The following is a 19,046-nucleotide window of genomic DNA, read 5'->3' on the forward strand; positions in this document are numbered from 1 at the left end:
CCGAAAATAAGCATTGGCAAAGCCAATAGGTGTTGACTATTTGAGATATTTTGGCTTTGCTTTTGTTTTTTTAGCAGTGTTGCAAATGGCATATGCTGTATGTTAAGTTATAAGTATGTGTATAGTGTTTGCAATGGCTGAAGTGCTAATGTTATAGAATGGAGAATGCCCTTGCCAAGGTGCTAGTGTGTCCAGATTAAGAAGCATTTTAGGACCATACAAAGACTGTGAAAACATGCCACATAAATTTGCTGAATGTAACATAAGATGTAGGTAGACAGAAAAGTCCAATAGGTTACAACTTTTATTACAGTAATAATAATAATAATAACAATAATAATAATAAAGTAATTTATACAGCACATACATACTTCTAATGAAGTGGCCCAGTGCTAGGGTCTCACTCACCAAGGACCATGAACAATGCAGCAGGCAAGTAAGGGAACACAATCAGGCTGACCTTAAAAACAAGTTTTAATTTTTGCAGAGCAATCATTCCATTTGTTCTTGTCTGATTTGAAGAGGAAGAGAGTTCCACGACTTGTTAACCTCCAATGCAGGCTCTCTTTACAGTGGGGATGCAAGCCAGCAAAGCCCCTGCAGATCGTAGGCTTAAAAAAAGGGGTGCCGGTAGTGAGGGCCGTTACTTTAGCAATAGCACAGGACCTTAAAGGAAAGCCTTTTCTTCAGAGGTAATTAGTGCAGTATTGAGGGCGTGGAGCCCTTGGAAACCCATCTAGGAAGATTCAGCAGCAGACGGGCTGCCGCATTCTGCACTTGTTGAAGTCTCATCAATCGAGACTGTGAGAATCCCTGGTACAAGACATTGCAGTAGTTCAGCCTGGACGTAACCAAAGTCTGGACTACTGTCTTCCTGGCAGCTTCTGACTGTGAAAAGTGAGTTCAGCATCGAAACAAATTCCCAGGTTCTTAATCTTAGGTGCAGGTAAAAGAACCAAGTGAGTCTGGCCACTAGGTGGAGGACCAGATCAAAGGCTGCTTGCCTAAGATAAGGAACTCTTTTTTTCCGGCATCTAGTTTGAGACAATTAAGCTCCATCCACTGGGCTGCCTCTGACAGACAAGCCCTTTACAGAGCAGCCACATTGACATCATTCAGTGACAGGGTGAGGTGATGATCAGCTGCGTATCATTGGCATATAATGTAATGTTGAAACTGTAATGCTCTATGATATAAGCCAGGGGGTGCATATACAGATTGAATAGAGTAGGATTCATGCTGCAGTTGGAAAACCTGAAATTGAAAACATTTTTTGCCACGTTCTGCAAAAAAGAAGCGAGCCACTGCAAGGCCTTGTAACCGACACCGCAGCTCCACCACGATTCAGGTAGGAGGTTGTGTAATACAGTGTTGAAAGCTGCACTGAGGTCCAGCAACAGCAGCACTGCAGTGTCACCCCTGTCTACAAATTTGTGGATGGACTCAGAGGCCAGCAATAAGGCAGACTCTGTGCTATGAAAGGGGCATAAGCCAGACTCAGTCCTAAAAAGAAGCTCCTTCACCTTAATATAGGTCGATAGTTTATGGGTTTACATATTTCTATGTGACCTTGGTAAAAAACGGAACTAGAGAAACAGGCCTATAATTTTGAGGCCTGGTTGGGTGTAAAAGAGGTTTTTTAAGAAGTGGGACTACATTGGCTTCCAGCGCTGTGGAACCTGGTCCACTTTAAAGGAGCTATTGAGTAGATCAACGAGTAAGGGTAGTCCTACTTCCATTCGTCGCTCCAGGACAGGGGCTTCGAAAGGGGAGTACGACTTACATGACGCAAACAATGGGGACAGTTCCTTAGGTTCAATAGATTTAAATGCTTTAGGTTATGAGTTACTTTGGGTTCAATGGTTACAAAAGAACCAAAAAGGCTCTCATGACTGCTTGTTTAGTGGTAAAATATAGCAATAGTCGGTGTTCCTGTACCATTCAAATCATGACCCTAGTCCCTGAAAGGTAACTGCACTCCTGACTGCCTGTTCAGTAGCAAAATATAGCAATAACCGGTGTTTATTGGGTTTCCTAGAGCATTTGGCCCCTGTTCCACTGCACAAGCTGCACCATTCAAATCATGGCCCTAGTGCCTGAAAGGTAATTGCGCCTGTGACTACTTGTTTAGTGGTAAAATATAATAGTAATCAGTGTTCAGTGGGTTTTCTAGAGCTTTTGGCCCTTGTGCACTGCACATGCTGTACCATTCATATCATGACCCTAGTCTCTGTAAGGTAATTGCACTTGACTACTTGTCTAGTAGTAAAATATAGCAATAATCAGTATTCAGTGGGTTTCCTAGAGCTTTAGGCCCCGTGGCATTGCACTAACAGCACCATTCAAGTCATTGCACTAGTGCCTGAAAGGTAACTGCACTTGTGATTGCTCGTTTAGAAGTAAAATACAGCAACAACCAGTGCTCAGTGGGTTTCTTAAACTATTTGGCCCCTGTGCCACTGCACCTGCTCAACCATTGAAATCATTAAACTAGAGTTACAAACCACAAAGCCAATATCAAACCATTGGCGGAATGCATTCCCAGGTCAACTTTCTGAAACTTTCCAAGATGGCTTTCGCATAGCAGAGGCAGCGACTTAACCAGGTCGAAAACCAGTCAATGTTTTTTGGAGACCGACCGGTTTGCAAGCTCGACTTAAATCTGCATTATAATTGGTCGACTAATGAGTCTCATTGCAAAATGCACATTTGCAAGGAGCTGAAAAAGCTCTCTTATTATTAATATTTATACGACAGGAAGGATTTTGTGAACAAATGCATGTGCATGGAGGGATGAAGGCATGTGAGAGGCAGCAAACTTCCATCACTCAGTACAAGTTCCCAGCATGTGAATATTTTTTTTATAAACAGTAGCTTCTGTTCCTTACATGGACAGAAACATTATAATATATATATCATATGTATATATTGTATATGCTTATCTTGAGGCTGTGCACCACCTGTCACAAATTAAAAAGATCCAACAAGGGGCTGCTTCCACTCACCGAGCGTGGTGTTTTCTGTGGCGATCCTAGAACATTGATACCAAGCGTAACCAATCAGAATGGGGGGGTGGGGGGCGTGTGGGGGGGGGAGAAGACGGGGGGGGGGGGAGGTCCCTTTCATGCTCTCTCCTCATTCCTGCTCAAATTGCGTGCAAAAGGAACCTTGCAAGCCGGAAACACATTTCCGATGCACAAAGTGCATTTTGCAACTCATTCATTCGCGTTTTTGTGGGAATAAGTTGTTCTGTCTCAACTGCTAATAACATGGGTGCCAGTTATGTTTGTCTGTGACAGATCTTTTCCTCACCAGTGTATAACGACTGGGAACTCGCAGCATAGTGCGGCAGGTTATGCGCCCGGTCTGTTAATGAAAGCTGCTGAGAGGAAAATCTATCCCAGCATAACGGGCCGATTTAATAGAAGGGATGTACAAATATACAGGTCCTGTACCATAAACTGCTCCGAATGAAGCTGAAGCAAATATTTTTCCAGTGCTAAATTCTGCTATGGATGATCCATGTTAAGACTGTGTCACTAAAGAACTTACCAGTCTAGCTAGCAATATGCTTACACACAAAATCCTTTTCAAACCTGGCTTTTGTTTTTAAATGTTTGCCTTGCATGCTTATTAGCTTGCAGGAATCGTCGGCCTTCAAATGCTATGCTGTGCTTGAGAATGTCCCAATTATTTACCAGCAATCTTTATTACTCTGTGATAGGGCTACTGTTCCTCTTCTCAGTCATGAGTTGGCCCCCACTTCTGAGACTGGAAATCCTGATAACAAATTCTGATCATAAACGCGGCATGCACCTGATGTGATGCTATAATGGCACCGCCAGCATTCGCAGAGCTCCCTAAGTTACCATAGATGGCCGGGTAGTCATGGGAGGATGGGTGCCATGTCACAACTAAGCTGAAAAAGAGGAGGACTTGGAGTGTAGGCTTATGTGGTTTACATTGCATTGCCATAGTTCAAGACAGTTCCTTAAATTGGCACAGCTCACACAGTTTCCACCAGCCATTTGAGTTTAAGTAACCAAGGCCAAAGGTTCTCCTTTTGTACGGATATTAATAACAAAGTATGAATCTTGCACATTAAATATTTTAGAATTCATGGGAGCCTGAAAACCTTGTGTAAAAGCCCATCTCTAATTTCCTTATTACTGTAGAGCTGAAACGTCTCCGATCACCTGTAATGGCGGCAGCCACTCTCAAGTGATCTCAGTTCTTAACTGATGTTCAGAGGAAAGTTAAACTACAGAGGATGCCAGATTTCATTGTGAAGAGGCTATATGTTAGACTGGAAAAGTTGTCAGAGTTTCAGAAGAGGTGGAATGTAGATGTTTCAAATGTGATTGTCCAGGATCACTAAGCCTTGCAATTGTTCAAGAATTCTGAACATCTTTCATCTAACAAATATATCAGAATATCTGTTAGATAAAAGGAGACTGAACCCAAACAAAGTTCTGCTTGTGTTCGGAGTCTGGCAGAGGACTAATGTTTCTGAATTTAATGCTAGTGAATCATGATATGGTAGAGGGTTATCTTTGCAGAATCCACTCTTAAAATGTCAAGAATAAGCAATTACCAATCTTCATATCATAAGGTCATGATGTGACCCAGACTTGCAAAATCATGATAGTTGTGGCACATTACCATTTACATCGTGAAGCAGCATTAAATAGAACAATATATCTAGAATGCTAAGATCTAGGTGAAAAACCAAACAGATCTCTTTGATTTTGCCTTTTGGCGTTATAGACTTCTCTTAGACAAACAGCTATCTTATCTAGCACACATACTGACTCATGCTTGGTCACTAGAACCTTTATCACAGTTGCAGGTTGACATGGGGGTGTGGAGGTGATGGGTTGTCTTGGGTTTACCTGACTAAAATAACTAATACAGGACTTTCCTCTTGAGACAGGTAAAAAGACTTTAAAAAATCTGAAATACCTTGGCGGTGTGTTGGACTTGTAATAGAAGTAATAATTAAGTCCATAGATTGGACGGCACTAACTGCCTGTAATGAAGCTATTTATTATGATTTCTCTAAGTTTATTTAGCATAATAGTTCATCTTTGTAAGTGGTGTGCTACATTTCTATTGTCTGTGTAATGTGTGCTATATTTCTTCATTTTATTTTGAGGTATTCATACACAGAAGGAGTACGGGAATAGAGGTTGAAAGTAAGAACATATTTTCGTTTGACTATCCTCTAAAATGCAGTTTATTATGATACTAGAAAAACCTAAACCCTTAGTGATGGATTTATTTGACTGGAAATCCAATGAAACACATTCTACTGATCCAGCTGATGTGAACATATTCTGTTCATTGGTGTTTCACTCTGCATTGAACAGTGGTAAATCAAATAGGACACTGGAGAAAATGCTGCTTCTTGTTATATTATCTGTCATTTCTTTATAGTGTTCTTCTTCAACTCATGTGATCTTGTACTTGCTCTTACCTGATCCGAATGGATTTCAGACCAGAGCTGTCTGCTTTCTCACATCTGTCGCAAGCCAAAGTTTGTATAAGTGGTCTGAAGCGTTTAGCTGTATGTTCCTATTGATGCATATTCATCAGATAATCAAGATAAAATGCCTACTCAGGATCAGGGATGGTGTTAACCTCAAGCCAGTTTGAGGCAATGTGTCTTTAAATGGATCCAAAACACAAATAAAATAATTTGCATTTGAAGGAAACAAATCCTCTGGAGTCAGAAGTAAAAGGCAAACCATTGAGGTTTATTAAAACTTTTAAGGTGCAATTCAGAAGGCAAAAATAATTGTTAATCAAAATGCATAGTAAATAATTAATTGGAATTAGCATAAGGCTCAATAAAATGCAGCTAGAAAATGACATGAAGTCAAGGCAAAACAATTTTATTAAAGTATGAGACTAACCAGCAAGGGTTCAATCTCTTGAGTCCAGGGGAAACCAGTCTGGCTCAATTACAAAATGTGCAATCTTGTATAGGAAAATTCCCAATAGAAATCAATGGAAGTCAGTAAAAGGTGAGCAAAGCTAAACAAATCATAATGCAAAATTATACAAAGTCACCTAATACCACCATACTTGCACTATCCCCTAACTGAATATTATTGTGCTCTAACCAGAACTAATGGCATCAGATGTGGCAGCACAGATCTAGTTACATAAAATCTTTTGAAGTTTCATAAATGAATGGTTTACAGTATTACTGGCAGGAAGAGCCTTTAATCTTGCAAAAAGTCTTGCTCCATAGTTCGTTGAGAACGGCAGGTCAATACAGAGCTTCACATAGTGTACCTTTTGGTTATGTGCGCTGAAGAGATAAATGAAAACCCACATTATGACTGTTGATATCCAAAATGGGAGTTTGGCCTAATTCAGACCTAGTTCAGGAAGCACAGGAGAATACAGTTTTGTCAAGTGCAGTGTTTTCATTTTAATGCAGAAATGTTCATAATATTAGGCACACATTTTAATTAAATCAAAAAACAACTTTTCCACTTTTCTTAGGAATGCTTGTTTGAAGAAGAAGATGAAGAGAAAATACATTTATACATATCTCAGATACATACTATTCAGATGTGCCCGGCAGCATCTACTCAATCATGAGTCAATATTTTGTAGCACAGAGTTTGGCTAAGAAATAAATCTTTGTATTCTGAAATGAAAAGGCAGCTTGTCCGTAGAGAAAATGGAGGGCTGAGAAAGCAATGAAGATGTTCTTGATGAGTCACCATAGACGTAATTTAGGGGTCGCAGCTGCAACTCTTGTCGTATCCCTTGCTATCCCTGGTGCGGCCTTTGTGTCCTCTGGCCTCAGAGGTAGGGCAAAATCAGTGACTGGAACACAGCAGCAGGTTTAAGGACGTCAGTTGGGACTCCACTCTTCTTCCTTCCTGTATTTTTTTTTTATTTACACTAATAGTGAATATTATTAGACAATTCAAAAGTTGTGTAAAAACAAACTGAGTTCGGTTAACTGGAATATGGACCTTCCCTGGCAGCTGAGGTAAGTAAAACAACGATTTAAAACATATGTTGTGTGCTTGCGGTCTCGTGAGAGCGGGTTTACGTGAAAGAGAGCGTATGTATGTCTCGATGTGAGTGTGTGTAAGCTTGTGTGTTTCAGTGAAAGTTACTGTCAAAGGGCCTGTGAGTGATGTCACTTCTGCTACCCCAGGCATTTTGGTGAGTTGACAACCGTGTGAGGCACTATATAGTCCCATCATCATCAGACGATGTGATTAGTACACTGAAGAAGAAGTTATAAGCAGGATGCCATACAAAAAGGATAGTAAATTAAATGGAAAGCACATATCACTTTGTGCACCCCCAAGCAGAGTTTCTGGACAGTAGGCCAAAGCTCCTCCAGGCAGCTGGTAGTTCTAGGATTTGGCAGATGGAAGTCCAAATTTGGAAAAGCCCTCCCAAATGTATGGTCCTATGTAAGTAGTGCACTGTCTAGAAAATCCAAATAATGTAACAGATTCATTTGTGTCTGAGGATTTTGCAAAGCTCTTCGATAGTAAGTAACTCTGTCAATGCACGTCATTTAGTAACTCACAGTCCTATAAAGTAAACTGACACCTCTTTAGTACAACAAACACTTTAGTGGTGATTCAGAGAATGAAAGGTACTGTTATGTCTCTTAACGAGTGAAGTAAAACAATACAAATATATATTTTCTCTCTGCGTTTGAAGAACACATTCGAGAATGCAAGCAAACATTTTTTTATTTTATTATTTCAAAAACTGCAATGCACTAGATTATATAAATAGAACCATTTGGAAAGCTGTTACTGGAAATACTGCAGAATTAATTTAAGAGCTCGTTGTGCCGTCATATCAATGATAAATTTCAAAGCAGCTAAAATCTGCTGTGCAGTTCTTCTACATAGCATAGTTTGGTACGCTTTTCAGCAATGAATGGGTGGGAGTCTACAAATACATTCTCGGCAGAGATGAGAATAAAGCCTACGGAAAGGAAATGTTATCATTAACAAAATTAACTTTGACTGTCAGCATACACAGCCATACAATAGTTTTAGGATCTGTAAAATATAGATACCGTCCCTCAGATCATAAAATGCACATGCCGACCTCCACAAATACAATCCACTCCCCCTTGGAGAAAACATTTTAATGTCAAGTTACTTGTACAATTCCCTTTGCTATGTGTGGCTTCCATTTGAAGCAAAAAGCGCCAATAAGCGGATTGAAATCAGGTTATTCACTGCTATGACATGGCAGTGGGAACAATGTTTTCCACCACTCTGACGTCATAAGGGGGGCGCTCAATTCCTCTCTTCTAACTGGTGTATTCCCTATTAGTGTGGGTTTTGGCACAGAAGAGGTCCAAACAGCTGGAATGACTCTCTGAGAAAGTGAGTTGGAGCAAACAACATGCACTGGTTGGGTAGCAGGAGGCGAAGCAATATTTTTAGGCGGTGAAGTGAGGACTAACGAGAGGGTGGTGTGAGTATATGGTAGGACATCACATTCCTTTTTTCAATGGGGGCAGGAGGGCCAGGGTAAATGCGAGAAGGTGATGGGGTGGGTGACATGAGGCTCATTATTATTTTAATATTTGGGCAGGTGGTGAGAGAATATAAAAGGGTGGTGGATGGGAAGGCCCCAGTCTTTTTCAACTTGGATGGGAGGAGGAAAGGTAACGGAAGAGAGCTGTGGTTTGCAGGCGGTCAGGTGTTATTTTCTTCCAATTTGGACAGGAGAGAGTGTAAATGCAGAGGTTGGTGAAGTGTGTTTCGGGAAGCCAGGTATTATTATTTTTTTATATATAGGAGTGTATTAATGGTTATGCTGAGGGTGGTGTGGGAGGCAGGCAGGATGTCTAGTACCTTATTTAAAAAGAAATTGAGTCCTAGATCAGGGAATGGCCTGCGGGTGTTCAGACAGAATACCAGATTTGAAAAGAGGCAGGGAGCAGACACAAGTGACGCCATTTTGTGTACGGTACCTTCATTACTTATCTACCCATGCGGATCTGATGTCAACTGGGGAGCTTAAAGTAGGGGGCATACATAAAAGTGGGTAACTGTGAATACAGGGGATGTTTTTCACCTCAGAGTTTTGAGCGACTTCATAGACTCTTCTCTCTATAATTCTATATAGAATTTTAAAAAGTGAATGTTACCCCTTGGCAGTTTACTCAGAAAATGTAGTGCTTTGTCTAATTCTCACCAACATCTTGCCCTTTGTATAATAGCATTTCCAGGCAAGTTAGTTGGATGTCTCTTGGAATGAGCCTGAGGACAGACCCTCCCCCATCATCTGAAGATGCATTGCTCAGTATTTCTATATAACGTGATTTTCGCAAACAGGAAGTAGTGCAGAGCAAAAAAACTGCAGTTTCAGTCTAGGGGCAGAGTGTCTGTCACATTATGCAGTTCTCAGAATCTGGAAATGCTTCCTGTTTTACTGGGTGCGCAGTAGAAAGAGATATACAGTTTAAAGCAACCTGTAACCTCAAGGTGCACCTAGACATTGGCAAGAGTCGACAAAGTGAACTCACTCCCACACTGCTTTCTGTTCCAGCTGTTCTTCTTTCCTCCCAACGCATCATGTGACCCCATTTTAGGTCTGGGCTTTAGTTTCTCAGCAGGCTAATGTTATCTAAAAAAAATGCTTCATTTTAATAATAATTTTGCAAATAGTAGGAGGATTTGGGTTAGCGTTCTTCAGGTATTAATAGTAAGAGTGTCAGAAACATTTTGCGCCACTGCACAGGAAAGTATACCTGCAGTGTGGGAATGAGTCATCTCTCTTTAGCTAGTGGCTTTTTTTGGAGTGTCAGTCTTTTTCTTGGATAAGCCCACAGGAAAGTAATGTAATTCGGTAACTACATTGTCACTTGTTTTGAGTGATGGCATTTTGCCTGTGCATGGCAGTTCAGGTTTTCATTTTGTGGGAATGGTTCAGCAGCAGCTGACTTCTTTTGTTCATCATGTGTGTGGCAATGTTGGAGATTCAGTTATTTTGCAAGTTGTCCCTTCTGCAAGCAATTGTGTAATTGTGTATCGTATTGTGTTTTTTTTTACCTATTTAGCATGTTTGAATTATTTTTTAACAACTATGCTTTTAATATAAATGTAAGATTTACCTGGTGTGATCGCCCATATCATGTTACAGAGTACAGAGCCTTTGTACGTATCTGTTAATTAATGTTCTAAATTGGCTAACATTTAGAATCAATGATGTTGCAATATAAACTTAATCTGTGGAGAGCATAACAAAAATATGAGTTATTTATTACAGTACTATATACTGTACGGTTGCAGTTTCTAAGTGCTGTAAATAGGCGGTATGTTAAATGCAGTTTTATTTTCTGTGTTTCTGCTGCATATATTTGCAATATTTCATTGTGGTCTAAATAATTGCCGCATTCACAGTTTTCTTTTGGTGTGAATGATCTAAAACAGTTAACTACTGGGACGTAAATGTTCAACTTCTAGACAATCAATGCCAGACCTACTGGCTTTGCCATTGCTTGTTTTTCTTTTGTGTAATTCCTCCCCTTTTTGTTCACCCCCTCATCATTATTGTGTTTAGTAATATGAACTCCCTGGGTTTTCCTTGCACAGTTTTCTGCAATACCTAAGATAAGTCTTTTCATAGAATGAACAAAGATAAAAAATATATGCACAAAACATTGGTGTCTTATCAAGAAATGAATGCTTCAAAGTAATGAATGGAAAATAATTATTACATAAACTCTTATGCAATTTTGCTCAAATAAAGAACCAACATGTCGGGTGTATAATTGTAATGTGCATTGTTCTTGTCTTCCAGGTATGGTTACAAAAATACGGCTACCTTCCACCAACTGATCCCCGGATGTCCGTGCTACGCACTGCAGAGACCATGCAATCAGCTATAGCTGCTATGCAGCATTTTTACGGCATCAACATTACAGGGAAAGTGGACAAAAACACAATTGAGTAAGAGTTCCTTTTAAACTCACTTCCACATTTATGTTTGACTGCAGTCCAAAATTTTGAGAAGTAAACATAAGCTGACCTTTCGGTTTATATTTTTTATTACTAAATGAGAAAACTGTAAGTACTACTAGCACTCAATATGTATATCCAATACCCTTGGGGTAGGCGGCGTAACACAGGCCCGCGCAGCCCCTACTGCACTGGGTGGCCCCCAGCCTGAATGGGGCCCCATAACTCTCAGAGGCACAGATTCAGCCTATGGCCAATGAATATGTGTGAGGAATGGAAGACTGAGGGCCACCTCTTCACATTCTGCAGTGGGGGCATCATTTTGCCTTACACCACTGCCCAGGGGGTACTCATTCTGCTTACTGTGCATGCTTGAAATTTAGATCCTTTTTAATTAAGAAGTCATAATGAATTGTGACTTTAATTGCTCAGTCTAAAAGTCTAATTGAAGCAAGCTTTTACTAGGGCCATAAATAGGGTGCAATTTTGCTCTGTTATTGATACAGTTACGATGGTGCCAAACGCAGTTTAGAACATTAGTAAAATGGAATTAAATGTCTTAGTCCAAATGAAGTGCATTTCGAAAAGATTTTCAGTTGCCTACGCAGTACTACTCTAGAGCGTTCTTGAACTTTTGCTCCAATATGTCCACTAAATCTCAGTATTATATGTTTTGACTTGTAGCCCAATGCTCTCTCTGCAGGGTATTGCCATGTCTTATCTGCGCTCCTAGACTAAATATCAAGCAAAAGTCTGAGCTCACCCAGCTCTGTCTGGGCACATATCCTGTCAAAGCTTCCCTTTGGGAGGTCAATCTGCGACAAGACCTCACTCAATATTTAGATTCACACCTCCTATATTTCACTGCCTTCACTAAATCCCAGACAGAGCACAACACCATTACTACTCCTGCTTCTCTCCTCACTGACTATCCCACTTTCTCCCACACCCTTTTGCAACATTGCAAAGGTGGAGAAGTTGCCATTCTCTTAAACACATTACTCAAGACAGCCCCAGTCCTTACACCCACTTCTCTTTTGAAAGCCATCTATCCTCAATAATTGCCCCTTTCAAGGCGAGCGTTATCACCCTCTGCCACCCTCCAGGTAGGTTGGACTCTTTCTTTGAAGACCTAAACAATGTCCTGGAAACAATTGCACCCAACAGTGCCCTCATAGTCATGGGAAACATTAACATAGACCTCTGCAATCAACTGCAACACACCTTGCTCATGTAGCTGCTTTCTGACCACCTACTACTCAATACTGCACCCCGACATAAAAAAGGCAATCGGTTACTCTTGATACTGATCTCCAACACATTGTCACATCCCCTAACCAACATTGAAGCCTCTCCAACTGATCATGCCATCGTTTGCTATTCAGTCAACATCTCCTCTCATCAAACCCCAACAATACCTCCTACTTGTCTACAAGAAAACACTCTACCACCTCTCTCCCTGCATTTATGGACCAAATACAAAATGCCTTCTCTCCATTATTACAAAATACATAATTTACAAAATTCAGTCAGACCCTTCATCACAATTTTAACTAACACTCTCTAAAAACAAAAGATCTTAACCTGGACCTCCACCCCCAAAAACAATAAGACCTCAACTGTGAATCACATCACATATCAATTCCACCAAAAACACAGATGTGCATAAGTCTTCATAAATGGTACAAGTACGGAAACACTTTTGCCCCACTTTCCACAGCATTCGACCATACTTAATCTGCCTGCCTCCATCCTCATGACCTCTCTTCATCCTCGCCCCAAACACACATCAACAAACAGCATTGCTGCACCTCCTAGAACAACTATCTGCATCCTCTGTCACCACCTCAGACTTTGCAATCTACTTCTCTTCAGAAATTACAACTATTTTGCACACCTTTGCTTCTTTACTTCCTTCTCTACCTCCCTCCTCCTGTATCACTACCAACTACTAAGATATTCACAGCTACCTTCGTTTACTTCTGCTAACCCTTCAGGTGCCCGATCTGACACTTTCAATTTACCAACCATAACCAAACTTGTTCTCACCTCCAATGTGCTACTCTGTCTACCTCCTTTTTTAACTATTGACTACAATCTAGTACCTGTTCCCAATTCTTTTGTCAGTCTAGACTTTCCACTAACAAGTAGATGTTGCTGCATGAACAAGATTAAATCCACTTGTCTCCTGTCCCATTGACAGTGCTGAGCACGTCCAAAATAGTGCTCGACACTGATGGCAAAGTGGGAAAAAAGATACAGGGAAATGTATATGTGAGAAGGCTCTTAAGAGATATCTTTAGATTGTCGTCACATAGCTTGTCTCATTAAATGAAGGTCCACCCGGGTGTTCTTAGTCTCTCTCTAATGACCTCTCTATTATTCTATGACTGTCTTTACATACATGAATTTTATTGTATTTACTTTTTCTCTTTAACATGGATTTTACATGAATGATAGTATTTATAGAAACTTACAAATTCCCAAGAATCACTCTAGCAATTGGTGTACTATAGTAAACATTCAATGTATCACTGGCACAGTATCTTTATCATATCAGAGCCAAGAGAATCGTGAGCTGCCAGCTTCTATTCCGATGTCCTATGTACATTTGGTAAACCTCAGCGACTTGATGCACCAAACAGAAGCAAATGTTCAATGAGGATATGTTAATAACTCTGTGAAGGAGGCCTAAGAGACAGTTTTCAGCGCAATTTAGAAGGTGAGGTAGCGTTCCAGTGTGTAAGTGTGAGGGGCAGTTCAAAAACCAATAGTAGTTTCACAAACCAAGAAATACATCTAACTCTCCCTAACAAATCACTAACCTGAGGGCTCTGAAGACCGTATTGAAGGGGGTACAAGAGGTTCAATGTTACCAGGAAATTCTCGGAAATTACAAGGCAGAGGAAGTTCCAAGATGCACCACAAGCAGGATATTCTGAGAAGAAGATTTTGGCATCTGACTTGAAAATTGTCTCAGATGATGTGCCAGGAACACAGATGAGCATCAGAATCCAAGCAGGGGGATGCAGGTTAAAAGCACAGCCCAGGCAAAGGCTTCCTCTCATCAACTGGCAGGAAAGCCCTGGGTGTGTCTTTAAAAGACTATGTGATTCTCAAATCCTGTGGTAGATTCTTAAATCCTGGGATCCTTGACTCCTGCAGTCGATCCTCAAAACTTGGGATCTAGATTCCCCCTGAATATCCTTGAATTCAACTGTAGTCGGTCACTCTGACTGTTTTTGGGTTTCTGCATGGGGTAAAGACTGGCTGTCCTGGTGATGGGCGGGTCACAATTGAGCAGCACATAGGTAGCATGACTCAGCTCAACCCCTTCCAATCTGGTTACGTGCCCTCAACTCCACTAAAATCGCTCTGATGCCCGTTGCAGAAATCATAACTGCCACATATCACAACCAACTCCCATCCATCCTTATACTCCTGGAAATTTATGCTGCCTTCAACACAATCAATCATCCTACTTTACCACTTTCTAACTCTGCTCCCAACTGGTCCTCCTACCTCTTAAACCTGTCTTCCACTGTAAAGTGGCATTAGCAGTCCTTGTAGGCTTTGTATTGTATACTCTCGTCTTCTCACTTGATGCTGTCTGACTGGTTTCTCCTACCACATGTATGTCAGTAGCACTCACATTTTCTTCTTCTTTTCAACAGTTTTCCCATTTTAGAAGCTTATATATCGCAATGCCTTGCTGCCACTCATCGCCAAATTACTTTATGCTCTTTCTTGCTGAACTCTGCTATTAAGAGTGCTTTACTTAGTTTCACCAGAACTCACTGCAAATGGCTTCCACTCAACATCTGTCAAACCATCACCCAAGTCAAGTCCTTTCACCAGCAAACTACACTGTGGTAACACACTTTATGTTGGAATCTCTGTAAATCTAACAAGAGATACCAGAAGCTCTAGAAAGCAGCGGCCAGACCCATCCTCAACCTCCCATTCCAGACCCATATAGCCTCAAATCTCGTAGACCACCATTAACTCCCAAATCACAAACGTACCTTTTTCAAACTACTCACGCACAAATACAACCAAGGACCCACCTATGTAAACAACTATATCAGCTTCCACATTCGCCCGCAGGCTGTGCTCAAATCAAACATAAAATGGTAATAACTCAAAGTAATTACCATTTTATGTTTTGGCTTTCTCGCACTGCGAGAAAGCAGTGGGGCGACGCTTGTCTGCCCTAGTGGATGAGCCACCCCTGTCTGGCACACTCAGTTACCTGTGGGGGTAAAATGACTGCATTCTTCATCAAATGATTCATTTGGAGGTGAACATGTTAGAGTAAAATCTGGCAATGCCAATCTTTACTTGCTGAATTTTTGCCACCAAATGGGGATACTTGAAATGTACCTCCAAAGTTGAGGGATAATGACTGTACGATCATAACTAAACTCCATGGCATATTTAAGCTATTTATTCAGTATGTTAATTTGTCAATTATGCTATGATCCTCTTAGCACAAACACATGCCACAGTTTCTCTAGTAGCCTTTCATGGAGTTATCTCATCCAGATACATTGGTGGAACAAGCACTTTAGACAGTGCAATTTGTCTGCCACCATATAGGTAGATTTTACTCTGGGGCCCACTGGAGCCTGAGGAGTTGCAACTTGCAGGACATGCAACATTTACCAATCTTAAATAAGGCAGGCCTGCTGATAAGCGGAGCCTTGTCGCTGCGTTTTCTAAATTCCACACCCAAGATCATCAACATGGTTTAAATCTGCTGGGACTAATTGATAGTTAAATTAAATACGTGCATGCTGTAAACAATTTAAATCAGGTGCATCAGAGTAATTTCATAAGAGCAGGTGTTATGATAGCGATAAGCAAAATAACGTTGGCCAATGAACTGAAAGTCTGATTCCTTAAAAAGTGTCATTTTATATCCCAAAGGTAGAAGGATGTGTGCCATATGAATTGTCTCCTATAAATCCCTGTGGTGGTCGTAAGCTTGGCAGGGTCATATATGGATGACTTGCAGAGGCAGTAATCAAATTTAATAGGTGCAGGGAAGGACTGCATGCAACTTGTCTTTTACCTCTAGCCCCACCCCATGCCATTCAAAACCAGGGGGCCACTGATTATAGAGTGCAGAATGCCTGTGTGATGCCTTGTAGTACTGTGCCTCTGCTCAGTGGATTACCACAAGGGAGGCATCTATATTGGCCATCAAGCGTAGTATGCCAGATCCCTAGTATCAGTCAGAAACCATTGTGGCTCATTTTACATGTCATTTTATGCAAGTCTGACACACAAATGATGTGCTTTTCAGCACCATCCATGCTAAGTATCCATTTGTGAAGTAGCTGCAGAAATGTAATCGACTCTGTGCTACACAATGTGCGCCATATTGAGCTGAGGGAAACTGAATACAGGAGAAAGGGGACTTGGACGAAGGGCTGAACAACAGGCTCTCTAAGGGATCTCCTGGGGAAGATGGTAAAGTAAGCGACTGCATACACCTTCCATCACCGTTCTGACCAACGTCAAAGGACAATGCATTGAAATGTTGCAATCATTTAGAGTGTGAGTGTGGAGACATGGTGGAGTTAGTCCCAATGACTAACTGGTGTGCTGTCCTGTGCTCTTGAAGCCCAGAGAGCCCATTTTGGCCCATGATGCACCATATAATATGTGGCCAGCACTCACACATGTTGCCTGCTCTTCTGCAAATGGGATTTCGCATTATGTGGCTCAGAGGCGGAGACAGGACAAAGCCACTCTGTGCATCATTCCTTTAAAGTTCTGTGCTATGTAATGTCTGTACACTATCGGGAAATAAGAGACAAGAGAATGCCTGTAGAAGTTTATATGAGAATTCATTGCTGTTTATTTTTGCAGACCAATGTCCGTCTCCTGCACAGCTCGTTAAGGAAACCTACCAATCCTTCGTGGCATAATGAAAGTTTCACCATCTATCGCACTTCACTTAAAAATTACACTTCAATTTCAAGAACAACATTTGGAAAGAAACCAGCCGTCAGATGGCGCACCGCCGTCCTCCATTACAGTCACTTGATAAAACAGCTGACATGAATGATTTTTTAATCACTTACGGGAGCCGTTTCTGAAAGCGTCTGCACGAATACAGATGCCAAATGGGACTGGAAACATTGCTTTATTCCAGAACATAAATTGTCGTATTGAACAGCTCTGCGTCTTAATAGCTGGGCTGTGCTGCGTCTTAGAGAGTGAAGACGGGCCACTGCTGCAGCAATGCAGCTTATTAGCGTTTTTACTTCAGATAAAACTAAAGTGCGGCACGATGCTGTGCTGGTTTTTCCTACACCAGTGTTACCTGCAGTATTACCTTCTGCGTAGCTTGAAATGTAAGGAGCCCGAGACAGGAAGAGTTTGCAGCTTTCCAGAAACAGCCATTACCCAGAAGGCACTTCATTCACACTCCCTATCAGATCTTGTCAAGAAGTTGGTCGTCCCAGGTGGCCGGCGCCACCACAGGAGCTCAGACACCTCCGGATATTTCCCTCTCACAGAAACCCCAGAGCAATTTTAAACAAGGTGGGACTGACTCACAAGGGGCCTCAGCGCTCGTGAGGAGGACCGCCGTCGTCTTGAATTGAGAGCTCTCAGTCTCATTTTTTATTTATTTATTTATTTATGTTTGCAGAATATATAGCAGGAACTCGAACCGAAGGTATTGGAGGGCTTTACATGAGCAACAGTTACGTTACACATGGACAAATTATTTTTCTTTTCTGGTAGGCACCAGGAGATTAAGTGATTTGCCCAGAATCACAGGATGTGGAGTTGACCCTGAGGTACCTTGGGTTCCCAGCTCCAAAGTCGGCAGTCTAGCCGTCAAACCACATCCTCTCCCCAATTGCTGAGATTCCGCCCGAGTGCGGAGGCTCCCCCACGAGCGTGGCGGCCCTTTGTGAATCAGACCTGCAGTATCCAGGAGTGACCCAGAGCCTATCATCCCATCCCACTGGATATCAGGACAGTATCTGTTCATGATATGTTAAAAAGTTATTAAAATGACAGTTGTTTCGATGATGGGTGAGCCTCACTTCTTGAAGAGGATGTAGTTTTCACAAATATGTTTGATCCAGAAAATATGCTTCCTTTAATTTTCGACTGACGGAATCCCATGTTATTCTCTTCTATATTTGCATTTTTTGACATTAGTACACTCTTGTTTACACCTATTATACATTTCATGAACATGCCCGCTATTACGAAATGTACTTGCTGTGGTGTTTGACCTCCATTTGTTTGCTACATTTGTTCATGTAGTATATTACATCTAGCTTGAAACCCTTAACTTGTAACTCGATCTTTGGTACAGCACTACTAATAAATAAATGCATACAACATACATACATAAATATGCTACATAATTTGCTACTTTCAACCCAAAATACAAATGTGTAGGATAACATTATATGTGTTACTAAAAGCACTGCCAAAGGGGGTAACATTGTTCCGGACACTTAGCAAAAGTTAAAAGGTCATTTTCAGCATTTGATTGCTTTATTCACGCATTAATGTGAATTTGCCTAGATGTTGACATCACCTCCGAATTAATGGGGAGAGGATGTGGCCTAAGGACTACGGCGGCCGACTTTGAAGCTACAAAACCAGATTTTTCTCTGGTGGGACTGGAGCTCAAGCATCCCATGATTCTGGGCAAATCACTTAATCTGCCAGTGCGAAAAAAATGTAATGAATGTGTCCCTCTGTAATGCAACTGGTGTCATGTGAGGCGCTCTCATATCTTTGAATAAAGTTGTCGCTATATACAGGGAAGAGCTGTGGGGCAGTGGCCAGGGCGGCTGACTTTGGAACACGGGGGCACCTGGTTCAATCCCTGGCGCCGGCAGCAGGTTAGCCCAGCACTGTGTGACTCTGGGCAATAGCTTGTTTAATCTTCCCGACTTCCCCCAGTGCCGGGACACCTCGCCTGAGGTAACTGCGCGCTTTACAAATGCTTGTATTATTATATAAAACTGCAAAAAAAAATGTTAGGGAAGAACTTTTGCTCAACCAGGACGCAAAAACCTTACTGTGAAAATTAAA

At 41.3% G+C, this 19,046-nt stretch overlaps 1 protein-coding gene across 2 annotated transcripts in view; it reads left to right on the top strand.

Moving 5' to 3' along the window:
* Positions 1–19,046, top strand: part of MMP16 (matrix metallopeptidase 16) — a 586,413-nt gene that overhangs the window by 258,962 nt on the left and 308,405 nt on the right. For both annotated transcript variants that reach the window (XM_078687068.1, XM_078687069.1), the window contains exon 2: positions 10,813–10,961. In XM_078687068.1, the coding sequence (XP_078543194.1) occupies positions 10,813–10,961 (149 nt within the window). The remainder of the gene's footprint in view (positions 1–10,812; positions 10,962–19,046) is intronic.

This window comes from Lissotriton helveticus, chromosome 4_1, assembly GCF_964261635.1.
Source record: "Lissotriton helveticus chromosome 4_1, aLisHel1.1, whole genome shotgun sequence".
In the NCBI taxonomy this organism is placed as follows: Eukaryota; Metazoa; Chordata; class Amphibia; order Caudata; family Salamandridae; genus Lissotriton; species Lissotriton helveticus.